Source organism: Sinocyclocheilus grahami, unplaced genomic scaffold (genome assembly GCF_001515645.1).
Source record: "Sinocyclocheilus grahami isolate Dianchi unplaced genomic scaffold, SAMN03320097.WGS_v1.1 scaffold11.1, whole genome shotgun sequence".
Taxonomy (NCBI): Eukaryota; Metazoa; Chordata; class Actinopteri; order Cypriniformes; family Cyprinidae; genus Sinocyclocheilus; species Sinocyclocheilus grahami.
Window position 1 is genome coordinate 1,619,407 of NW_015505190.1, and position 22,218 is coordinate 1,641,624.

At 34.9% G+C, this 22,218-nt stretch overlaps 2 protein-coding genes across 3 annotated transcripts in view; both read left to right on the forward strand.

Moving 5' to 3' along the window:
* Positions 1–11,349: 11,349 nt before the first annotated feature.
* Positions 11,350–16,638, forward strand: LOC107595308 (protein SMG9). Its single transcript, XM_016285675.1, has 13 exons — positions 11,350–11,876; positions 12,348–12,422; positions 12,545–12,773; positions 13,533–13,630; positions 13,742–13,854; positions 13,960–14,071; positions 14,157–14,252; positions 14,508–14,593; positions 14,854–14,960; positions 15,118–15,225; positions 15,311–15,436; positions 15,746–15,887; positions 16,059–16,638. The coding sequence occupies exons 1-13, from the start codon at positions 11,733–11,735 to the stop codon at positions 16,135–16,137; spliced, it is 1,515 nt and encodes a 504-aa protein (XP_016141161.1). The 5' UTR covers positions 11,350–11,732; the 3' UTR covers positions 16,138–16,638.
* A 1,371-nt stretch (positions 16,639–18,009) lies between these two features.
* LOC107595315 (uncharacterized) overlaps positions 18,010–22,218 on the forward strand; it is an 8,634-nt gene continuing 4,425 nt past the window's right edge. The window contains exons 1-4 of one of the 2 annotated variants that reach the window (XM_016285687.1): positions 18,010–18,180; positions 18,307–18,430; positions 18,616–18,732; positions 20,642–21,442. In XM_016285687.1, coding sequence (XP_016141173.1) covers positions 18,643–18,732; positions 20,642–21,442 — 891 coding nt within the window. In that variant the 5' untranslated portion in view covers positions 18,010–18,180; positions 18,307–18,430; positions 18,616–18,642. The remainder of the gene's footprint in view (positions 18,181–18,306; positions 18,431–18,615; positions 18,733–20,641; positions 21,443–22,218) is intronic. The other variant, XM_016285693.1, reaches the window with a different exon arrangement.

Below are 22,218 nucleotides of genomic sequence, written 5' to 3' on the forward strand. Positions count from 1 at the left end.
GGGGGGACCGGGAGGGGATGAGGTTTGTCTGCTGTTAACCTTGTTTTCTCCATGGGGAGCTCTAGGTTGTCACATTAGCATGGAAGAAATGCGGGTGAGGCAAGTTCTCAGCTCATGCAAAGTTGCAAGTTAAACCCTTTTGTTATTCGTATACTGTATGTAAATCTCTGGCGAGGAGACATTTGTCATAGTCATTAAGTACACCTGCAATTTAAGTGTCTGCATTATAAACAGCCCTTGTCTTTGAGTAGAGGTGAGGACAGCAGTGCTAGGCTTTAGCTAGGAAAGAAGCAATGGCAGCGTCACACGTCATACAGTGAACTGCTCGCTCACACGTCCTGCAAAATGATGGGCAAAAAAGAAGTTGCATTCCATTTTATGTCTCTTTCAAGTTTATTATTCCAGGCATTTGGTGCCCTGCAAATGGCATTTACTTATTCCCTGTTAATTACGAGGTATAGAGGACCCTAAGAACAAAGAGCACATATTGCTTGATACTGTTACTGTATGACTCTACAAGCAGAGCAGTAGGAAATACTAGTGTGATTTAGTTCTCCAGGAAATGGTTTGTTTTTCTTTTTTTCTTTTTGACCTTTTTCCATTAATTTCTTTTGATACTTGCCTAATATGCATGTGGCTATGAAGTAGTTAATATGGGGAGAAAAGGGAGTACTGTCGGGCTGGCTAGCTTTGTGTCATGTCTCTGGAATTTTCATACAGAACACCCAAGCATAAATGTTATTTGGAGGGAAAATATGTAATTTCATGTAAGTGGATTAAAAAATAATTTAACACAATGATTTTACTATGTGGTGTTTTTTTATTATTGTTGTTATTTATTTTAGTTCAAATGTGATGTGTCTGACCATATTAGGAAATGTAAAATCATGTTAATCAGATGTAAATGCATTCAGAAGAATTCGTTCTTGGCATCCTAAAATCATAATTTAACCTAAAAATAGTAATCAGGGGAAAACGTAAGGAATGCTGCAGTTCAAAAGTTTGTGGGGTTTTTTTTTTTAATTCCGCACAATAAATTAATAAAATCAATTTTAAAAAGTTTTATAACATTTAATATTTGATCAAAAGTGATATTAAATATATTTATAATGTTACAAAAGGTGTTATATGTAGTAAATACAAATATTGTGTATGAATATACACAATATATATTCATGGGGGGGGGGGGGGGGGGGGCTTGACACAATTTTTTATCACAATAATAAAAAAATTAATAAAATAAAACTATATACATATGATGCATATTTTTTGTTTTGTCCTCGTTATCATTGAGAACCTAAAAAAAAGTTAAGTCAGCCACGCCTATCTAAAACATCTCGTTCTAACACACCCCCACATATCTACGTCGCTATGTGGGAAGATTTGCATAACGCCGCCCAAATGTTCACGCAAAGAAAGAAGGCGTAACTTTTATTCTTGCTGTAGTTTTGTTGTTTCTGCCGCCATGTCGTGAAGATGCTGTGTGCTTCGTTGTGAAAGCGAAAATACTTTGTTTGGTCTTCCAAAAGAGGACGATATCCACTTCGTCATGCCTGGAGCTGATCTGTGTTGGTCGCGGAGGAAATACTACAACTTTGCGCTGTCGATCGCCGGATCGGCTTTCACCATGGACAAAGCGGAGTCCAGCCCAGAGTCGTCACATGTCCTTCCGGACGCTCTTTCGTTGAAATCGCCGGCCACGCCGTTCTCAAGCCCACCCGCCTCTGCTCACTCTAACCCTCCTGCTGTTCCTCACGCTAGCCCCCGGCCTCTGCTCACTGTAGGCCGCCGTGTGTGACGCTGTTTCGTTGTGAATGTGAAACTACTTTGTTTGGCTTTCCAAAAATGGACACAACTAGGAATCAGTGGTTAAGTTGTATTTACAACACTGTTCCAGAACACTTCAACCCAAATATTCAGATGTGTGCAGCACATTTTATGGAGGACTGTTTCCTGATCCTGGTAGAGTAGACTACAATGCCGGCTGTTCTGACTCAAAGACTGTAAGTACGTTTTTTATATTTAAAGAGTTTTTATATTTTATATATTTAAAGCAAGTTTTTTGGGCAGTGTAGAGTAGGGCTTGTTGTTTGTCATTTCTCCGATCACAAATGTAGACATGGTTTTGTGTTAAACGCAGCGCGATGCAACGCAACGCGTAAAAAGACAGTATAAGTCATTATAATCCATAATAATTTCCCCACTGGATGCCACGAATGCCTCGTTTATAATGGGTTTTCATGTTTTTGAATCATTGCTCCGGCCTGACGGCATCATCACAGTATGGTGAGGGGCATAACATTTCCGTCACACGCTTGAGGTATTCGGCCAATCACCACGCACTGGATAGCTGGCCAATCACAGCACACCTTGCTTTTCAGACTGATGAGCTTTGTAAAAATCGACGTGTTTCAGAAAGGCGGGGCATAGAGGAGAAACAATAATTTACATTATGTGGAAAATAATGTTTTTTTTAACCTTAAACCGCATAAACACATTTCGTTACACCAAATACTGTTCTTTTTTAGCAGCATCATATGACCCCTTTAAAATGTGAAATTAAAACCGCCAGTAGGTGGCAGCAAGTCACTGTTAATAAGTGAGTCATTGCGACTGAACCGAATCTTTTAAATGGTTGATTCATTCAGGAACGAAACACTGTAATGTTTTTCTGAGATGCAAAACAGTGCTGTGGCTTTGTTTGGAACCATTTTTGTTGGCGAAATAGAGCAAAAAATAGGTAATATGGTGTTTAAGACATAAGTCTCTTAATATTAACTTCTTGCTCATTGAACTGTTGTATAAAATCAATATCACATTTGTGATTTTTATATATATATATTACTGTCTACAAAAGTCCCAAAAAGAAATGTAACACAAAGAGATGCTTTGAGATCATCACATTTCATCTCCTTTGTCCACAACAATTCAGAGGCCCAAGGCATGAGGATTTGTGCAACAAAATATTAGTGTATCGAAACTACATTCCATGTAGAAACCTAAATCTACACCCTCTTGAAAGGAAAATATAATCAGTAAACATCTGTACACTGTTACACACCAGTCTCTCAGGAATAGGTTGTTCAGACCAAAGATATGTTAGTTTAAAAAAAAAAGATCAGAAGAGTAAGTCACAGTTACTGGCCATTATATCTGTTTTTGTTGAATATTTGAAGAGTCAACAATGGCTAAATGAAAATTTCAGTATATACAAAATGAAGATCTTGACAAGCACTCTAATGTCACCAATACTCACATCCTAGAATCAGGCATTAACAATATATATATTTAGATGATCATTGAATCGATATAACCAACATGCAAGAATGTTGGCTGGATTTTATTTATTTAAAAAATTTTTGTAAAATTGAAACCTCAGAGAATCATGAGAATTGAAAGCTCAAAATGACGTCTGTAGTATGGCGTACATCAGAATCCCCAGCTGAAAGAAGTGGCTCGGAGTGGCTGTTTGAGCGCTGTTACACAGATGACCTTTACAGCAGCTCTGTTCCGCCGCTATGCTGGACTGACCGATCTTGGTGGACAAGTCACCCATACAAAAACTTCTGGTCACACATCCTTTCATCGTCATCATCTGTCCATCACTAAAGACTGTTGAAAATGATGAAGTGGGAAAAAATGTTGTTACAAAACCTTTAAAACAACATCGACAAAAGAATCTCATTTGGGGCAGTGAGACTTTGAAAAATGACACAGTTTCATTGCCTGCAGTGCTGAGCACTCGACTCCGGTGACATGTTGATTTCAGAAATACCCTTAGACTCATATTATATCTCATATTTAACAATTAACATTTTTAAAACTAACCAAAGTTGTTTAATGCAGTTGAATGTACACCATTCAAAAGTGTGGGGCCGTTAAGATGACATATCTTCTCTTATGCTCATCAGGGCAGCATTTATTTGATCAAAAATACAGTAAAAATTATAAAATTGTGAAATATTATTACAAATCATTGCCTTGGAATTATAAGGTTCTATCTGACATTTTTGTCAAAATGGAGTTATTCACATTTTCTTATTCTGTGGTAACTTATTTACATTATGTGATGTTTCTTTTGCAAGCTGTGTAAATTTTGGGCCTTTTTTTTTTAGAAAACAAAAAGGGTTCTATCTACAGAAGTCTAAGGAACGCAAAAACTTTGAAGCTCATTATCTCAAAACTGCTTAGAATGCAGACATAACCTTATAATTCCAAGGTGGCGAAGTGTATTTAATTTTTTATTTTATTTTAAGTTACATTTTCTAGCAGACTTCAGTTTCACATGACTCTTCAGAAATCACTGTTGATTTGGTGCTCAAGAAAAATCAGGGTATCTTCCGTCCAATCAATTTTTGTTTTAATATTGAAATCTGAAAAATGAAAAACGGGCACATATTTCGTTTTTCAATTATTCAAACAAAACGAAAAATCAAGAATCCGGGTTAATTTTTCGTTTTTACATTCAGGGATAGAAAACGAATAAACAACTTGAATATTCGATCTCTACATGTGGGCGGGAATAAAACGCCCCTCTCTGCTAATTGGTCAACCAAACATTACAACATAATAATAGTCCTTAAAATTCTCCCCACGCTGCAGTGCATCGCGCAGCTTTGCCACACATATTTTAATGGGTGGATAACTATAATAAAACAGGCATGCCTAGGGCCAAAAGGCTCTGCTTCAGTATGGTTTGTGTCAAGCCATTCATTAATCTGGCTGTTTGATGAAGAGATTTTTCATTTTTCAGATTTCAGTATTAAAACAAAAATTGATTGGACGGAAGATGCCCTGATTAAGAAACATAAGTAACATTTGTTTCACACTTGAAAACAGTTGTGCTGATTAAAGCAGCACTATGTAAATTTTTCTGTGTTCAAAATGTATATAATGAGCGAGTACATCATGAATTCATCTTCCAAACCGCGTTTTTGTCTTATTCCGAATCACTACGGTACACTTATAATAAGTACTTATATTTGGACTATTGTAGCCTGGTCGGGTCGTCACCGCTGCGGAGTAACACATACCTGCGTGAATCGCCATAGACATAAACTTAGAGAAGTAGCTCCGGTTGGAATGTTCTTCCGCGGGATGTGTGCAGTTCTGTCTGCATTATTAAAATCAAAGGTTGTGCTTGTTAACATTAGTTAATGCGCTGTGAATTAACATGAACTAACCATGAACAACTGTATTTTCATTAACTAACATTAACAAAGATTAATAAATACTGTAATAAATGTATTTTTCATTGTTTGTTCATGTTAGTTAATACATTAACTAACATTAACTAATGGAACCTTATTGTAAAGTGTTACCAATTAGGTTTTATAAATTACAAGGAACAAAATGCTGGTGTATAGATAGTGTAGTGTAAACAAAGTAACTGCTTATTTTATAATTGTTACATTTAGTTTGCTATGAAACAAAAAGCAGGGAATCAGGTTTTAATTATCACAAACACAATTCTGTCTAATTAAGGATTACTTTTTGTGTCTCAAATATTTTGGATTACAAGGTCCCCCTTTGTCCAAGACCATTTTTGATGGCCCTCCAATGATATGTACCTCTGTTACTTCTGTTGTAGTAGTAATAATAATTCATTTAAACAAACAAACAAACTCATTTCAGTTTAATGTTGTACATCTTTATTTTATCTTTTAACATTTTAATTCAGATAATAAGACTTTTAAAACCAATATATATATATATATATATTTATATTCTTTTCATTATAGGCCTGCACTGAAACCTTTCTTTATCAAATAAGGCCACAATCATAGCAGTTTACAGTAATAGGACTATAATTAGGGCAACAAAGATCAATGTTGGTAGGTCAACCAAATCCATAAGTTTCTTCAGTCTCGCTACTGATATTTTTGACAGTTTGTTAGGACACCGTTTTTTTTTTCTTACCTTTTAATGTCACATTTTCTTATGGAAATGGTCACTTTTAGTTTCCGAAACCTTTTTAAATCGGCATGTTTTTTTTGTTTTTTCAAATATTGAAGGATTTTTTTAATGATATGTCCCATTTAAAAATGATTTTATAACATCTTATTTAAACCAGAATGTACATGAAACATGAAATATAGGTTGGCTGACGATCCTAGTTAACCACTGTAGAGCAAGCCTATAGCAGCTCCCTTACGAAAATGGTTGTGCTACAAATAAAACCAAAAAAACATGGTTACTATAGTTAAACTATGACAACCACAAATTAACCATGGTTTTGCTACACTAACCATAGTTTAACCATGGTATTTGTGGTAAAACTGTGGTTATACAAATGGTAATCACTACGCCGAAAAAACATGATTAGCCTACTACACTTTTAGTACTACAGTTTTAATGGTCGGTGCTATGAAACCATTTACTTGAAGATAGTTAAATGACTATCTGTACAGGTTATAAGGCATAGATGTATACATAAAGATACACAAATTAGAAACAAGATCATTTTAAACAGTCTGGAGAGCAAGAAAAGCATCTTTATAAGTATTCTACATCTACTACAGTTCCCTCCACCACTACTAGAGGACCCCATCTCCTCAATGAATTCCGGGCTCAACGCTTCTACAGTGTTTTGCGTTTCCATTTCCTAACACAAAGTATAGTCTAATAAATGTACAATGATTTTTTCAAATAAGAATCTTAAAAATTACGAAAATGGTTGTGCTACAAATAAAACCAAAAAAACATGGTTACTATAGTTAAACTATGACAACCACAAATTAACCATGGTTTTGCTACACTAACCATAGTTTAACCATGGTATTTGTGGTAAAACTGTGGTTATACAAATGGAAATCACTACGCCGAAAAAACATGATTAGCCTACTACACTTTTAGTACTACAGTTTTAATGGTCGGTGCTATGAAACCATTTACTATTGACTATCTGTACAGGTTATAAGGCATAGATGTATACATAAAGATACACAAATTAGAAACAAGATCATTTTAAACAGTCTGGAGAGCAAGAAAAGCATCTTTATAAGTATTCTACATCTACTACAGTTCCCTCCACCACTACTAGAGGACCCCATCTCCTCAATGAATTCCGGGCTCAACGCTTCTACAGTGTTTTGCGTTTCCATTTCCTAACACAAAGTATAGTCTAATAAATGTACAATGATTTTTTCAAATAAGAATCTTAAAAAATGTTAAAAACTTTGGAAACGTGTCTCACAGTCTGTGAAAAGGGCCATTGAGATGGATTTTATTTATTTTTATTTTGATGTGGATCACCTGAGGCTCATTCAACCAACTTCCAAAAACATGTACATTGGCCCCACACTTAAACCAAATGTAAAAAATGTATCGGCCTAGATGTCATTGCATTAGAATTAAACTATAAAACTATAGAAACAGGCCTAATCTTTATACCAGAACATAAATTAGAGAGAAGTGTTTTTTAAGAGCAAAACCTGAAAGAGAGCATATATCAGAAGACAAATAGAGAGAGAAGTGGTACCAGCATCAGGAAATAAACTCTCAAGCGCTGAGCGCCATTACATAGGTTCCCCTCACAACATTTCATGTGAGCACCAAAGCCATAGGACTGTACAGGAAACCCCAGTGCCAGTGTTCCGTTCCCACAGAGCAACTTGCTTGAACATCCTTTCGAGGTCACCTTCTTTCCATCAACCTCAGCTGAGAGACAAAAAAGAAGAGCTGGTGTGATGTTTAAAGCCCTAAATAAAAACAGCTAATTACTGACATTCTGTCTATGTATAGATTTAAATAAAAATAAGGGTTATTATAGTGCTGTCAAACGATTAATCGCGATTAATCGCATCCAAAATATAAAATTTACAAAATATATGTGTGTAAACTGTGTATATTTATTATGTATATATAAATACAAACGCATGTATATAGTTAAGAAAAATATGTTATGTTTATATATTAAATATATTTATATTAAATATAAGAATATAAATATATAAATGTATATACATGTAAACATTTTCAAAATAAATACTGTATGTGTGTGTATTTATATATACATAATAAATATACACAGTACACATACATATGAACAAAAACTTTTATTTTGGATGCGATTAATCGTGATTAATCGTTTGACAGCACTAATTATTAATAATAATAATAATAAAAGGTTCACCTGTTGTAATAAAGCACTGAGTCTCATCACCCTCACAAGCCATTGTACGTCTGCAGTCTGCAGTGGCATTGCAGGTGAAACATTTCTTCCCATTTAGAGGCTTTAGTGGCAAATCTGTACAGGTTATATATAGACATGACATAAAATAAAATTCTAAATATATATCTATAGAATGTCAAGACCTCAAACTGAAATCTTATAATCTAAGTACCTGGTGCCTTTACATTGTTGCATAAATCTATATTATTACAGCATTGGGAGTTGAGGGTCACTTTGCTTTGTCCAGAATTCATGCTCCCAGTGACACACGAAACAGGATCTGCGCAAGTCTTTGCAGTGCTGCTTTCCACTTTTTTGCCATCTACAAAGACCAAAATAAAAACCCCTTCAGTTACAAAACCCTAACACGATTTACACATTTTTCGTGATTATCTTATTTCTTACCTACGTATACGGTTGTGGTTATGGAGCCACAACGGGATGGACAGGCTATCACATTTTGTGTGCATGCTCTAGCAGAATCTGGTATACATCCATAACACCTCAGTGTCAGTGCTGAAAAATAAGGTAAACAATGCATTGATCAGTACTTTGGTGTCAGCATGATTTGTTAACAAAGGAGGCACCAATCTTAAACAGGAAACCAGTTTGCATCTTATATCTGATTTTAACATTTAGAAACAAATAGTATAAACATTTAAAATAAAAACTCTATATAGATAGCTAAAACTAAAACTAAAACCATAACCTTTTTTTTCTTTTCTTTTTTCACTTCAACCCGAAAACTACTGAAATAAAATATTAAACTATTATTTATCTCGGCTAGTTGCCAAGGCCACATTTCACATTAGCAATTAGTTTGTCTTGATGTAATAAAATAAAACTAAATGTGAAATAAAAGTTAATGATATAATATAATTAGCCATTTAAAATAAAAATGTCAAAAAAGACACAACAAAATTACTAAAACTATAACAAAAATGAACATGAAAACAGGAAATATAAAAATAAAAACCAAGATACTAAAATAAGCCTGCACTGTACCTTTGGAGAAAAAAGCAGTGGTGAGAAGCAGAGTAATGTGCAGCGCCATAGCTGGACTAACTGAAGGATAGCAGCTCCTCAGCAGGAGTTCTTATATATGCATTTCCACAGGTCTGTTTTGCATTGTAGAAAGGAACATCAAGCACTGCCTAATTTCATCCAGAAACTACATTTGTTAAGCAGAATCCTCTAAAGGCAATATCCTCTGTCTGAACTTGAGCTCAATGAGGAAAAGTAAAACGTTTTGGAAAAGCTATAGGTTCAATTTGTTAACATCAGTTAATGTAGTATCATGAACTAACAACTAGCAATAAACATTTATTAATCCTGGTAAATATTAATGTGCAAATATAATAGTGCTTGAGTTGATGATAATTAATGTTTGTTTGTAACATATTAAGACATATTAACATTTTTACTTGAAATATTACAAATGTTCTAGTATATATATATATATATATATATATATATATATATATATATATATATATAATTATAATATATAGGTTTGTAATTACTGTATGTATGTATTATACTGTATAGGTTTGGAAGTACTGCATGTATGTATACAGTATATGTATGGACAAAAACAATGATACATTCTTTAAATATGTAATTGTGTGTTTCACAGAAGCTATGTATATATGTTAATAGTGTCAATATAACACTAATTTCACTAAGAAAACATCACTGTGCTTGTATCAGAAAAAAAGTTTTATTTGATTTTTTAAATGTATTTCTTAAATACATGAAATGTGCCACAATATATCACAAATGGCTAGTAGTCCTATCCTATAGGCTACCTATACATTTTCATAACAATGCAAATGTCATATTTACATTACATGTGTAGATTTTACCTATTTTTGCATTTTTCTGTGACACTGACCTTTTTAAAAACAAATTCGTCTTGGAATGATACTTGAGTGACTGACTTTCAGTGTGGTCATATGACTACCTAAAGCTATCTACTTTCACAATATGCTTTATTTTAGCTTTACTTTTAAAAAAGATGGCAATTGAATCTTGAAAATGAAAGTTTGAATCATTAATGAGTCCAAAAGTTTGTAATTACTTACTGTATGTATGTATTATACTGTATAGGTTTGGAAGTACTGCATGTATACAGTATATGTATGGACAAAAACAATGATACATTCTTTAAATATGTAATTGTGTGTTTCACAGAAGCTATGTATATATGTTAATAGTGTCAATATAACACTAATTTCACTAAGAAAACACCACTGTGCTTGTATCAGAAAAAAAGTTTTATTTGATTTTTTAAATCTATTTCTTAAATACATGAAATGTGCCACAATATATCACAAATGGCTAGTAGTCCTATCCTATAGGCTACCTATACATTTTCATAACAATGCAAATGTCATATTTACATTACATGTGTAGATTTTACCTATTTTTGCATTTTTCTGTGACACTGACCTTTTTAAAAACAAATTCGTCTTGGAATGATACTTGAGTGACTGACTTTCAGTGTGGTCATATGACTACCTAAAGCTATCTACTTTCACAATATGCTTTATTTTAGCTTTACTTTAAAAAAAGATGGCAATTGAATCTTGAAAATGAAAGTTTGAATCATTAATGAGTCCAAAAGTTTTAATTATTCAAATTAAAGATTAGATAGATAGAATTTTTATTTTTTTTAATAGTATTTAAGGATTAAACATTAAGTGAAAATGAATACAGATAAAGTTAATTAATTCCTTTATTTTCCCATTGTTACATTTTTTTATTTACGTATTTATGCATTTATTTATTTACTAATTATTCATTCATTCATTCAGGTTTGGGCCTCCATGGTAAAAGTTCATGTAATCAAATCACTGGCCAAAAGAGGCTACTTACAAAATTATTTAAAAAATGGCAATTATACTGACATTCTAACATTAATAAAGGTGTAGCCTACACAAGCTTCCGATGAAACCAACTGAAGCAGATACAGGATATCTATGCACGATATGATGTTGGTGCTCATTGAACAAATACAATACAGCTAATACAATAATACAGTTATATTGTTAGAAAATTATTTTATATTTATTTAATACAGATAGCTTTTTATATAGCTTGGCTGCCATGCGATTTTATGAACCAAAGGATCGGAACCAAAAAGCGAAATTGCGTTTCCTCATCGGCCTCTTTTCGGGTCTGTACAGTTTCGTTCCCGCAACAGTCAGTGTGGTACCTGTTAAATGATACTCGCTGACATCTATTTAAATACTTCTACATTACAAAAAGAAGATAAATTAGATATTTTGCTACATAGTTACAGCATGTAAGTCGACATTGCTATTTAATCTAAAACTGTTTATTCATTCATTAGTAATTTGGCTGTCGACAAGCCAATACAGTCAGCGAATAGTCATGAATATGTTTTGATAAGTAATGTTACGGCTTTAATAAACACTATGAAACACTAGAATGGTAAATAATCGTTTTGAACGTTAAGAAACCGCCTTAAAAGTCTTGCAAGAATAGCCACAAGTGTAAGAAGTCCAGCACTCAGTACTGGTATCTAGCATCGGTCATGTCGGAGTCGGGTCACAGTCAGCCCGGGATGTACGGACAGGGAAGGAGGAGGCGGCGACGGCGAGACCGAGACCCAGGACCACCAGCTCAAAACCTCTCCGGACCCAGTCGAGATCGAGACTATGTTCCCCGTGAGCGCAGGGTGAGATTCGGTGTCAAAACATGAGCTGCCTTCAAGCATCATTATAAGACATGGTTTTTGAATGATGACCTAAACATAAGTGCAGAGATTTTCTAGATGCCAAATATGATCCTCCTGCGAGGGACCCCATCCTAAAATTGAAAAGCTACTGTATGTGTTTTTATTTAGAAAGACCACATTTATACCGTGAAAACATTAGTATTATAAAGATATCTAAAGTTCTATTATATAGAATTACTATTATACAGATTTGCTTCTGTGACATTTTTCTTTACTCACCTTTTTCTACTACACTGTTAGATGTTTATTTATTTATTTAATCTGTTTTTACTTTAATCAAAGTTTGTATTATTCATTCATTTATAATTATTCAAATCTTATTTTACGTTCTTCTAGCACTGCTTGGAATAAAACCCGCGCTTTATTGACTGAATTGTTGAGTTGTATGATATTATTGTCATGTATTCTCAGGATGGTAGTGAGGAACCCACAGGACCTCTTCTACAGAAGACTCCCATTATACTTGCTAAGCCTCCTGGAGAGCGAGTATGTGTATACTTTGTTTATTCTACACAAGCAAACAGTTCAAGTGAATGTTTTATTCTTGCTTTGGTTTGTTTGGATTGTGTATAGTATTGATACATAATATTGTCTTTATTTGGTTTTAGTCCAAACCAAGTGTGCCAGCAAGTGGAGCCCCATCTTTGGAAAAGCCGATCATGCTGATTAAAACCAGAGATGAAGGGGGGAAGCCTGGGAACCCTTCTGATGTGGCTCCTTCAGTCTCAGGTGCAGGAACTGCCAAACTGGAGAGGGAAGGCCAGCGGCCGACCCAACCTGTGTATCAGATCCAGAACAGAGGCATGGGCTCAGCTGCATCCGGTGGAGCTGTGGATCGTCAGTTATTTTTTCAAGTTTTGCTCCTTAACATATCTTTTAATTACACACATAAGCTTTAAAGGAATAGTTCATCCAAAAATGAAAATTTGCTAAAGAATTTACTCACCCTCAGGCCATCCAAGATGTAGATGGAGAAGATCAGAACAGATTTGTAAAATTTAGCATTACATCACTTGCTTACCAATGGATCCTCTGCATTGAATGGGTGCCGTCAGAATGAGTGTTCAGGCAGATAATAAAAACATCACAAGAAATTGTCACAACTCCAGTCCATGTCTTGTGAAATGAAAAGCTGCATGTGTTTAATAAACAAATCCATCATTAAGACATTTTAACTTAAAACCATAATCCAAACCAGTAAACAAATGTGTCAGTGGATTTGGATGTAAGAAGTCAACGGGATTTTCACTAAAATTTAAAACACCTTAATGATCGATTTGTTTCTTACAAACATGCAGCTTTTCACTTTACGTGAAGTCATTAATTAATGGATTGGAGTAAATTATTGTGATGTTTTTATCAGCTGTTTGAACTCTCATTCTGTCGGCGACCATTTACTGCAGAAGATCCATTGATGAGCAAGTGAAATGATGATAAAGAAATTCACTCATCTACATCTTGGATGGCCTTAGGGTGAGTATATTTTCACATTTTTGTGTGAATCGTTCATTTCAACCGCTATTATGGGTATTTTATGTCATGATATTTTTTGTGTGATTAACCAATCATCATACTTTACCATGTGATTTTTTTCAGCTGTGATTGGCCAGACTAAGCTCCTCCCCCCTGAGAAGATGAAGCACAGCATTAAGCTAGTGGATGACCAAATGAATTGGTGTGACAGCGCTATGGAGGTGAGGGCATCTTTTTTTCTGTTAATAATGTTAGGTTTTATATCTGTTGCTCTATATAGGTGCATAACAGTCAGGTGAATGTATGCTGAATGTGTGTTTATTATGTATCAGTACCTGCGAGACCAGACGGATATGTTAGTAGTTGGGGTTATTGGGCTACAAGGCACAGGCAAGTCCACAATCATGTCTCTCCTGTCTGCAAACAGCCCAGAGGAGGACCAGAGGTTAGTCCATCATCAGCATCCTGATTTTGCATTTGTTTCCACCAATTTATTTGCCTTTCCACCTCATTGTTATCGCATTTCACCCAATGATTCTCTGTTAAACAGGGCGTATGTGTTCAGAGCTCAGACGCAGGAAATCAAGGAGAGAGCTGGGAACCAGAGCAGTGGAATCGATTTCTACATCACTCAGGAGAGGGTCATCTTTCTGGACACGCAGGTCAGACTGTAGGGTCACACAGAACAGTGCTGTTTTCTGCTTTCATGTAGTTTCCTGATAAACTAAAAGTAATTTTCATCTCCAGCCAATTTTAAGCCCCTCTATTTTGGATCATCTCATTAACAATGACCGCAAGCTTCCTCCTGAATACAATCTCCCACATACATATGTGGAGATGCAGGTGAGTATAAGGCAATGATGCAAAACCATGTACTATTTTGCAAATAATGCTGTATTTTAATTTAACATAATATTATGTATTACTACATGCCATGTATTTATTTTAAGAATTGTCACATGGACTTTTACAAATAGTATTCTAGAGTTTATTTGTCATGTACTATTTTAGAATATTCTGATAATCCTACTTGTCAAAAAATATTCTGTAGATTTAATTAAACTGCAATTCTCCCTTTTTTCCAACTGTTTGGTTTAGTCTCTGCAGATCACTGCCTTCCTCTTTACCGTATGCCATGTTGTGATTGTGATTCAGGACTGGTTCACTGATATCAACTTATATAGGTAATGACGTCATTGTAAGTTTCAATAATAACGATGTGGAAATAAATCACCATAAGATTTGAACATTTTAATTCGTTTTTTTTTTAAACTTTTTTTACTGACCCCAGAGTTTTGAACGGTAATGTGTATTTATACTATATACTTCAGTTGTCATAGTTAATAAATAGACAATAAATTATTTTAGGGATTACAGATAGTCATGGTCAAAGAAAACTGGATGCTCTGTGTGGCATAAAACTAACAGTTGAGTCTATAAGCAGGTTTCTGCAGACTGCTGAGATGCTGAAACCCTCGACTCCATCTGCCAGTCATGACAGCACCGGCTCCTCAGGGGCAGATGATGGCTCTGAGTATTATCCTCACATAGGTCCGAAAACTATTAATGAGCATTATTCCTGAATCATTTACTGAGCTGTAATTGGGTTGTACTTTCACGTTCATGGTGTATGAATCTGCTGGAAAACGCTCACAGATTTAATTTTGTGTAAGGCTTTAATGCATGTCTTTTCTTTCTATTTTCATAGTTTTCTTGCAGAACAAAGCAAGGAGGGAGGAGTTCTGTCCACGGAATCTGAAGAAGATGCATATGGCAGTTGACAAGCTTATGGCCCATTCCCACCTAAAATATAAAGGTCAGTCCACTTGGCATGACAGTAAACATGTTCATAACACCACATGATTTGGTGTGTAACTCATTGACATTTTTTCCTATTGTAGGCACCTTATCCATGCTGGATTGTAACATATTCCCAGGACTGAATCGAGATTACTTGGAGACAGAAGTCAATCTATTCCTCTTACCTATGATGGAGAATGATGGGGAAGATGCTTTGACAAGAGCAGGTCAGAAAATAGGCCTAGTTGTTGTTAAACTACATTTTAGAACTGTAGTATTATTTCAAGGAACGAGTTCAAAAAGTGAGTTATAACCAAATGTTAGAAAAGTCCGTTCAGTACTGCTGTTGATTATGTTTTTGATGGTTATGAATTGTATGTTTTGTTTTTGTTTTATTATTTTATAGCTCATATTATCAGAGAGCTCATGCAAATGATGTTAATTAAAATGATGAAAATTATTATGGACTTTTCCACGAATTATTTCCATTAAGAATGAACTTAATTTGCACTGGATCTGTATCTTTTGTGCACCAGGTTCAGGTCCCCCTCTTTTCTCTCTGCTGCCTGGTTACAGAGGTCATCCCAGCTTTTCTTCACTGGTTTCTAAATTCCGCAGTCAGATCTTGGCTATGTCCCGCAGTCAGCTCTCACACACAATCCTCACTGAGAAAAACTGGTAAGGCACACCCTGACACATAATGCTTCTGTTCTTCCTTTTGGAACTGAATTCTTTGTGAACATTTTTCAGTTTGAAAGTAATATTTAAATTAAGAAAGTATTAAATAATACTATTTCATTTTATCTGTGTACATTTTAAGATAATGGATGACTGCATTTGTTTTTACAGGTTTCATTATGCGGCTAGAATTTGGGATGGTGTTAAGAAATCATCTGCGCTCTCTGAATATAGCCGATTACTGTCATAGTCATGATGGTCTCACAATACCTGTGAGTTCATTGTTAAAGAGGACTGGGCTCCTGCTCAGAAGATTTCAGACAAGAGGCAGTTCCCTAAGAGAAGACTGGGCCACAGAAATGCAGTAGCGCTGAGTGAGGTTTAACCATCTTCTTCTGTGAGGTCTGGATCACAGCAGCGGAGTGCTTTGTGGTTTGGGAGCTGTGCATGAGTTGGTTATTCTATGAAAATTAGCAGGTGCCTGCAAGGGTCCATCCAGTCATGTGTTAAACTCATTGTTATTACAAAAGATAATATGCAAAAATTCAGTGATTTAAACATTTTCTTTATACAGTAAAAATGTGCAGACGCTTTTGATTTTCATATTTTATTCGGCTTATGTAGATGAAACGGTATGACAGCACACGTTGCTTTTCAGATATGTGTTTGAATAAAAACTTGTAACTTAGATGCAATTACAGCATGATTTTATGTGTGTTTAATGAAATAAAAAATAACAAAAAATTTAATCAGTCCCATCTTTATTTGCTAGGTGGTTTAATCAGAGTTTGATCAATATTGCATTATATAATTTTGGTCCATACTATTTTTTTTTTTTTTTGAGAAAATTGCAAAATCATGATCAATTATTGTTTATTATCAGATATTATTACTGGGATATTATAATTACAAGATAACATTCACTGTACACTGAAATATATGATATAGGAAAAATTACTAGTAAAATAATTTGTGATTATTTGTTTATATAAATGTATTGTTTATTAAATGTGTCTCAGCAACATAGCATCAACGAATATATAAATTCGTATTGTAGACTAACAAAAGACACCTGTAACCAGAAAGCTATATGGGGGGGGGATGTTGCGCATGCGCAATACAGAGTTGTTGTCCAGTGTCATGACAAATCGGGTCCTCCCTGGAAATCGGGTCTCCGTCATCTATCAGTTAATTATTATCCTAAATACATGTGAACGATATTAATATAAAAACGTATGGCTTACTATATAGTGCATAATAAAACAAATGTGACCCTGGAACACAAAACCAGTCATAAGTAGCACAGGTATATTTGTAGCAATAGCCAATAATACATTGTATGGGTCAAAATTATATTTTAATTTTATGCCAAAAAAACATTAGGATATTAGTTAAAGATGATGTTCCATGAAGATATTTTGTAAATATATCAAAACTTAATTTTTGACTAGTAATATGCGTTGCTAAGAACTTCGTTTGGACAGCTTTAAAGGCGATTTTCTCAATTTTTTTTTTTTTTTTTTTTTGCACCCTCGGATTCCAAGTTTTCAAATAGTTGTATCTCGGCCAAATATTGTCCTATCGTAACAAACCATACATCAATGGAAATTATGTATAAATCTCAATAAAAAAATTGACCCTTATGACTGGTTTTGTGGTCCAGGGTCACAAATTAGTGCATAATGAAAGAAATTAAACAATCTCTTACACTTGATTTACTGCTAATTAATAAATAAAACTAATAATACCCCATTAAGTGAATAATTGAACATCATTAATTAGTTTTATTTATAAAATAAAACTTTGGAAATAACACTTAATTTAACACATAATAACATTTTAAAAAATTAAGTATGAATACATGTAGGATAAGTGCAAAGTTATCAGGCTAATCGGGTATATGTATGCTATGCTAGTACATAAGCTAACTAATACAGACATTAATGGTCATTATAACGTAGTTAAAACAGCATTTATCATAACACGATTTTGTAGGAATTGTAATCAGGCGCTAAAGACAGTACCTATTAAATTAAATTTGAGCCAATGGGATCGCTTGGGGTCCTAATGGAGACCGGATTTCGAGGGGCGACTCGATTTGTCACCACACCGGACGAATTTAGGAGACGGACTCGCGCGTGCGTACATGTTTGTGGGAGGAGCCAGCACCGAAACACGAAAATTATTAATGAAATCATTATATTGTAAGTATACGCGTTTATATGGAGGTCTCTCTCGTTTTCAGCTCCTCTTACATACTATAAAAGGTGTGAGAAACATGCTACAATGAAAGGTCTGGCACTAGCTTATATCCTGTCCTTTTAAATGTCAGGTTGTTTATACAGGTTAAGAGAGTTTATTTATAATTTAATAAAGTGTGATATCTGCCTGACGTAACGTCACTGTTTTACTTTGACAGAAAAAAACTGAAAAATCTCTAAGTAACTGCACAAACACAGACCACACCCTCTAAAGTTTCTGGAACAAGATTCAAACTGATTTTATATTTCAGGAAGAGACACTAATAAGCTGCACATGATACGGTAATGCAGGTGTATATGTAATGTATAGGTAGACTGCAATATTGTTGCACCATGTGTGTGTGTGTGTGTGTGTGTGTGTGTTTGTGTGTGTGTGTGTTTGTGTGTGTGTGTGTGTGTGTGTGTGTGTGTGTGTGTGTGTGTGTGTGTGTGTGCTGGTTACCTATAGTTTTTTCTTACTGTTTCAGCCTAAAGGAAGCTGCACAAGAGTTGTCATGGAAATCTTACCATTTGAGGAGGTGGAGCATGTTGCTGCTGCCAAAATACAAATGCAGCAAGGTGGTGTCACTGGTATTCAACAGTATGTAAGTGGTGCAGTTAATTACCCTTACATGAGGAAACGTCTAAAAACAAATCTCTTTCAATGAACTTGCAGTGAAACACACACAAATTCTGGTTTGACGTTCTCATTTGTACTAAGCAGTTACTTGCTGTATTAATAGTGTTTTTCTAACAGAAGACTTTCTGAATTACAATTCAGTTGCTGATTTGCAATTGAATGACGTGCTTGCCGTCTGCTGACCATCTCAGTCATGCACATGCGCAAAAGCAAAATAGGACTGGCATTTACTCACTTTGTTCTGAAACCATTTTTAGATTGGTTTTCTTGGTAGTGATATGTCAGAAGTGTTATTTAGACAAGTTTAGGGATCTGTTCTAATATTTCTGTTGGAATGCGCAGTCAAAAAGATGGTTGCTATGGTTACAATCTTGCTCTTTGTATCATTGTGTCCTCAAAATAAATATTTAGACCTGTTGTTCCAGAGAGATTATCATGACAACTGGGTGACTCTGTATTACATGCATATCATTTTCACTAGGAAATGAGATGACAAGAAATACAAATATTGCTGAATATACAGGTGCATCTCAATAAATTAGAATGTCGTGGAAAAGTTCATTTATTTCAGTAATTCAACTCAAATTGTGAAACTCGTGTATTAAATAAATTCAATGCACACAGACTGCTCACATTTAACAAAAACCCACCAATTCACTATCTCAACAAATTAGAATACTTCATAAGACCAATAAAAGACACATTTTTGGTGAATTGTTGGCCTTCTGGAAAGTATGTTCATTTACTGTACATGTACTCAATACTTGGTGGGGGTTCCTTTTGCTTTAATTACTGCCTCAATTCGGCGTGGCATGGAGGTGATCAGTTTGTGGCACTGCTGAGGTGGTATGGAAGCCCAGGTTTCTTTGACAGTGGCCTTCAGCTCATCTGCATTTTTTGGTCTCTTGTTTCTCATTTTCCTCTTGACAATACCCCATAGATTCTCTATGGGGTTCAGGTCTGGTGAGTTTGCTGGCCAGTCAAGCACACCAACACCATGGTCATTTAACTAACTTTTGCAGTCAAGCACACCAACACCATGGTCATTTAACTAACTTTTGGTGCTTTTGGCAGTGTGGGCAGGCGACAAATCCTGCTGGAAAATGAAATCAGCATCTTTTAAAAGCTGGTCAGCAGAAGGAAGCATGAAGTGCTCCGAAATTTCTTGGTAAACGGGTGCAGTGTCGTTGGTTTTCAAAAAACACATATTCTAATTTGTTGAGATAGTGAATTGGTGGGTTTATGTTAAATGTGTTTCATTCAAAAGTTTTGGGTCAATAATATTTTATATTTAAAAAATACTTTTATTCAGAAGGTTGCATTAAATTGATCAAAAGGCTTTTACATTGTCGCAAAACAAATTATGTTGCTGTTCTTTTGAGCTTTTTATTTAACAAAGAATCCTGAAAAAACACAGTTTTCACAAAACTATTAAGCAGAACATCTTTTTTCAACATGGATGATAATAAATGTTTCTTGAGTAGCAAATCAGCATATTATAATGATTTCTGAAAGATCATGTGACACTGAAGACTGGAGTATGGCTGCTGAAAATTCAGCTTTGCCATAACAGGAATAAATTATATTTTAAAATTAAATTACAATTAAAATTTTAAATAAAGTAGAAGCCGTTATTTTATTATTTAAATATTATTGTATTGTATTGTATTTTTGATAAATGCACTTTGTAAGCAACTTTTCAAAAACATTAAAAAAAGACTTACCATCCCCCAAATTTTTACGGTAATATATATTAATATTATATTAGAGTGAAAGCATTGCATCATGCCCTCCTTCATTGCTTTCTGCTTTTTTTATGAAATGTACACTTTGTAAACTAGCAGTTTTCATAGGATTGTTTTCTTTGTTTTTAGGGCTATTACACCATCATCTCTGCACCTCATCAAGGTTTCTCAGAAGACTCCAGTGATGAGGATGACTACATGGCACCACTGGCACCTAAAAGTGAGGAAGGCTCTGTGTGCTGTGTTTGTGGAGAAAACATCCCCTTACTGAACAAACTGATAGAGCACTTCAAAACGCACACAGCTGAGGTGTATTGCCACCTGTGTCGGACAAAGTTTGGACGCGTTATGTCGCTGGCGATACACTTAAAAAATGCCCATCCAAGGCACAGTTTCATGTGTGGAATCTGCAGAACTCTCTTTAGGTGCACATGGCATCTGAATGGACATATGGAAAAGCATCAGAAAGATGCAATCGAGGTAAAACCTGTGGTTAAAATGGAACTATCAGAAGAAATCAGCATCAAAGAGAACATAAGATACACTGATATGAGAAAAATAACCTTGAGGGATCATTCATATTGTGTCTCAGATCAAGTAGCTACAAATGACACTTGTAATGCCATCCAGAAACACATCGACAATGATACAAACTCCACAAATCAAGTGTCACACATCAAAACACAAACCGAAAAGTTGCCTATTATTGACAAACAAAACGATACCTTGAGCTTTTCCTCATGCCCTTTGAATCAATCAGAGCAAGAGCATCTAAGCTTTAAACTGAAGGAAGAGGATGAGAATGGGCTCGGAGAAACTGCAGCTTGTGAGGTGGCTGCAAAGGAGGAAACTGGACTGATGGAGGATGACGAAAGTACCGACACTGATGATGATGTCAACGCCATCCCCTCTAATATTAGGGATGTAACGGTATGAAAATTTCTTATCATGATTATAGTGACCAAAATTATCACGGCTATCAGTATTATCACGGTATTGTTAAAATGTGCTGGAAATGTTCAAAAAGTACTGACACATAAACCACTTCACCAAGTTTTATATTTAAAATCAAAATGACTTTTTGTTTGCATAATCACTAAAACAATAACATTACCAATAATGTCCGGATTTTAAATGACAACATGACTGACAACAGTTCATCTAATAGCATGTTCAAATATCTAATGTAAATATTCAAATAAAGCTTTGAAAAAGTTTCATAAAAAGGTAAACCTCACATTTTAGTCTTTAAATAAAGAAAAGGGTTAAAGGTGTCATATGATGCGATTTTCAAGTTTTCCTTTCTCTTTGGAGTGTTACAAGCTCTTGGTGCATAAAGAAGATCTGTAAAGTTGCAAAGACTAAAGTCTCAAATCCAAAGAGATATTCTTTATAAAAGTTAAGAGTCAGCCACGCCTACCTAAAACGTCTCGTTCTAACACACCCCCCCATATCTACATCACTATGTGGAAATATTAGCATAATGCCGCCCAAATGTTCACGCAAAGAAAGAAGGCGTGGTTTCAGGACCAGCAGTAGTGTTGATGCAGCCATGTCAGGGAAGATGCTGTGTGTTTTAGTGCAAAAGCACTTTATTTGGCCTTCCGGAAGTAGATGCAATTAGGAATCATTGGTTAAGATTTATTTACAACAGAACAGCACAACCCAGATGTTCGAATTTGTGCAACGCATTTTATGGACGACCG

Excerpts from the sequence above, each read along its gene's own strand:
- LOC107595308 (XM_016285675.1), top strand. The coding sequence starts at position 11,733 with ATGTCGGAGTCGGGTCACAGTCAGCCCGGGATGTACGGACAGGGAAGG. Across the intron at positions 13,855-13,959 it reads AGCCCAGAGGAGGACCAGAG|GGCGTATGTGTTCAGAGCTC; the intron begins GTTAGTCCATCA and ends TCTGTTAAACAG. Across the intron at positions 14,961-15,117 it reads TGAGTATTATCCTCACATAG|TTTTCTTGCAGAACAAAGCA; the intron begins GTCCGAAAACTA and ends CTATTTTCATAG.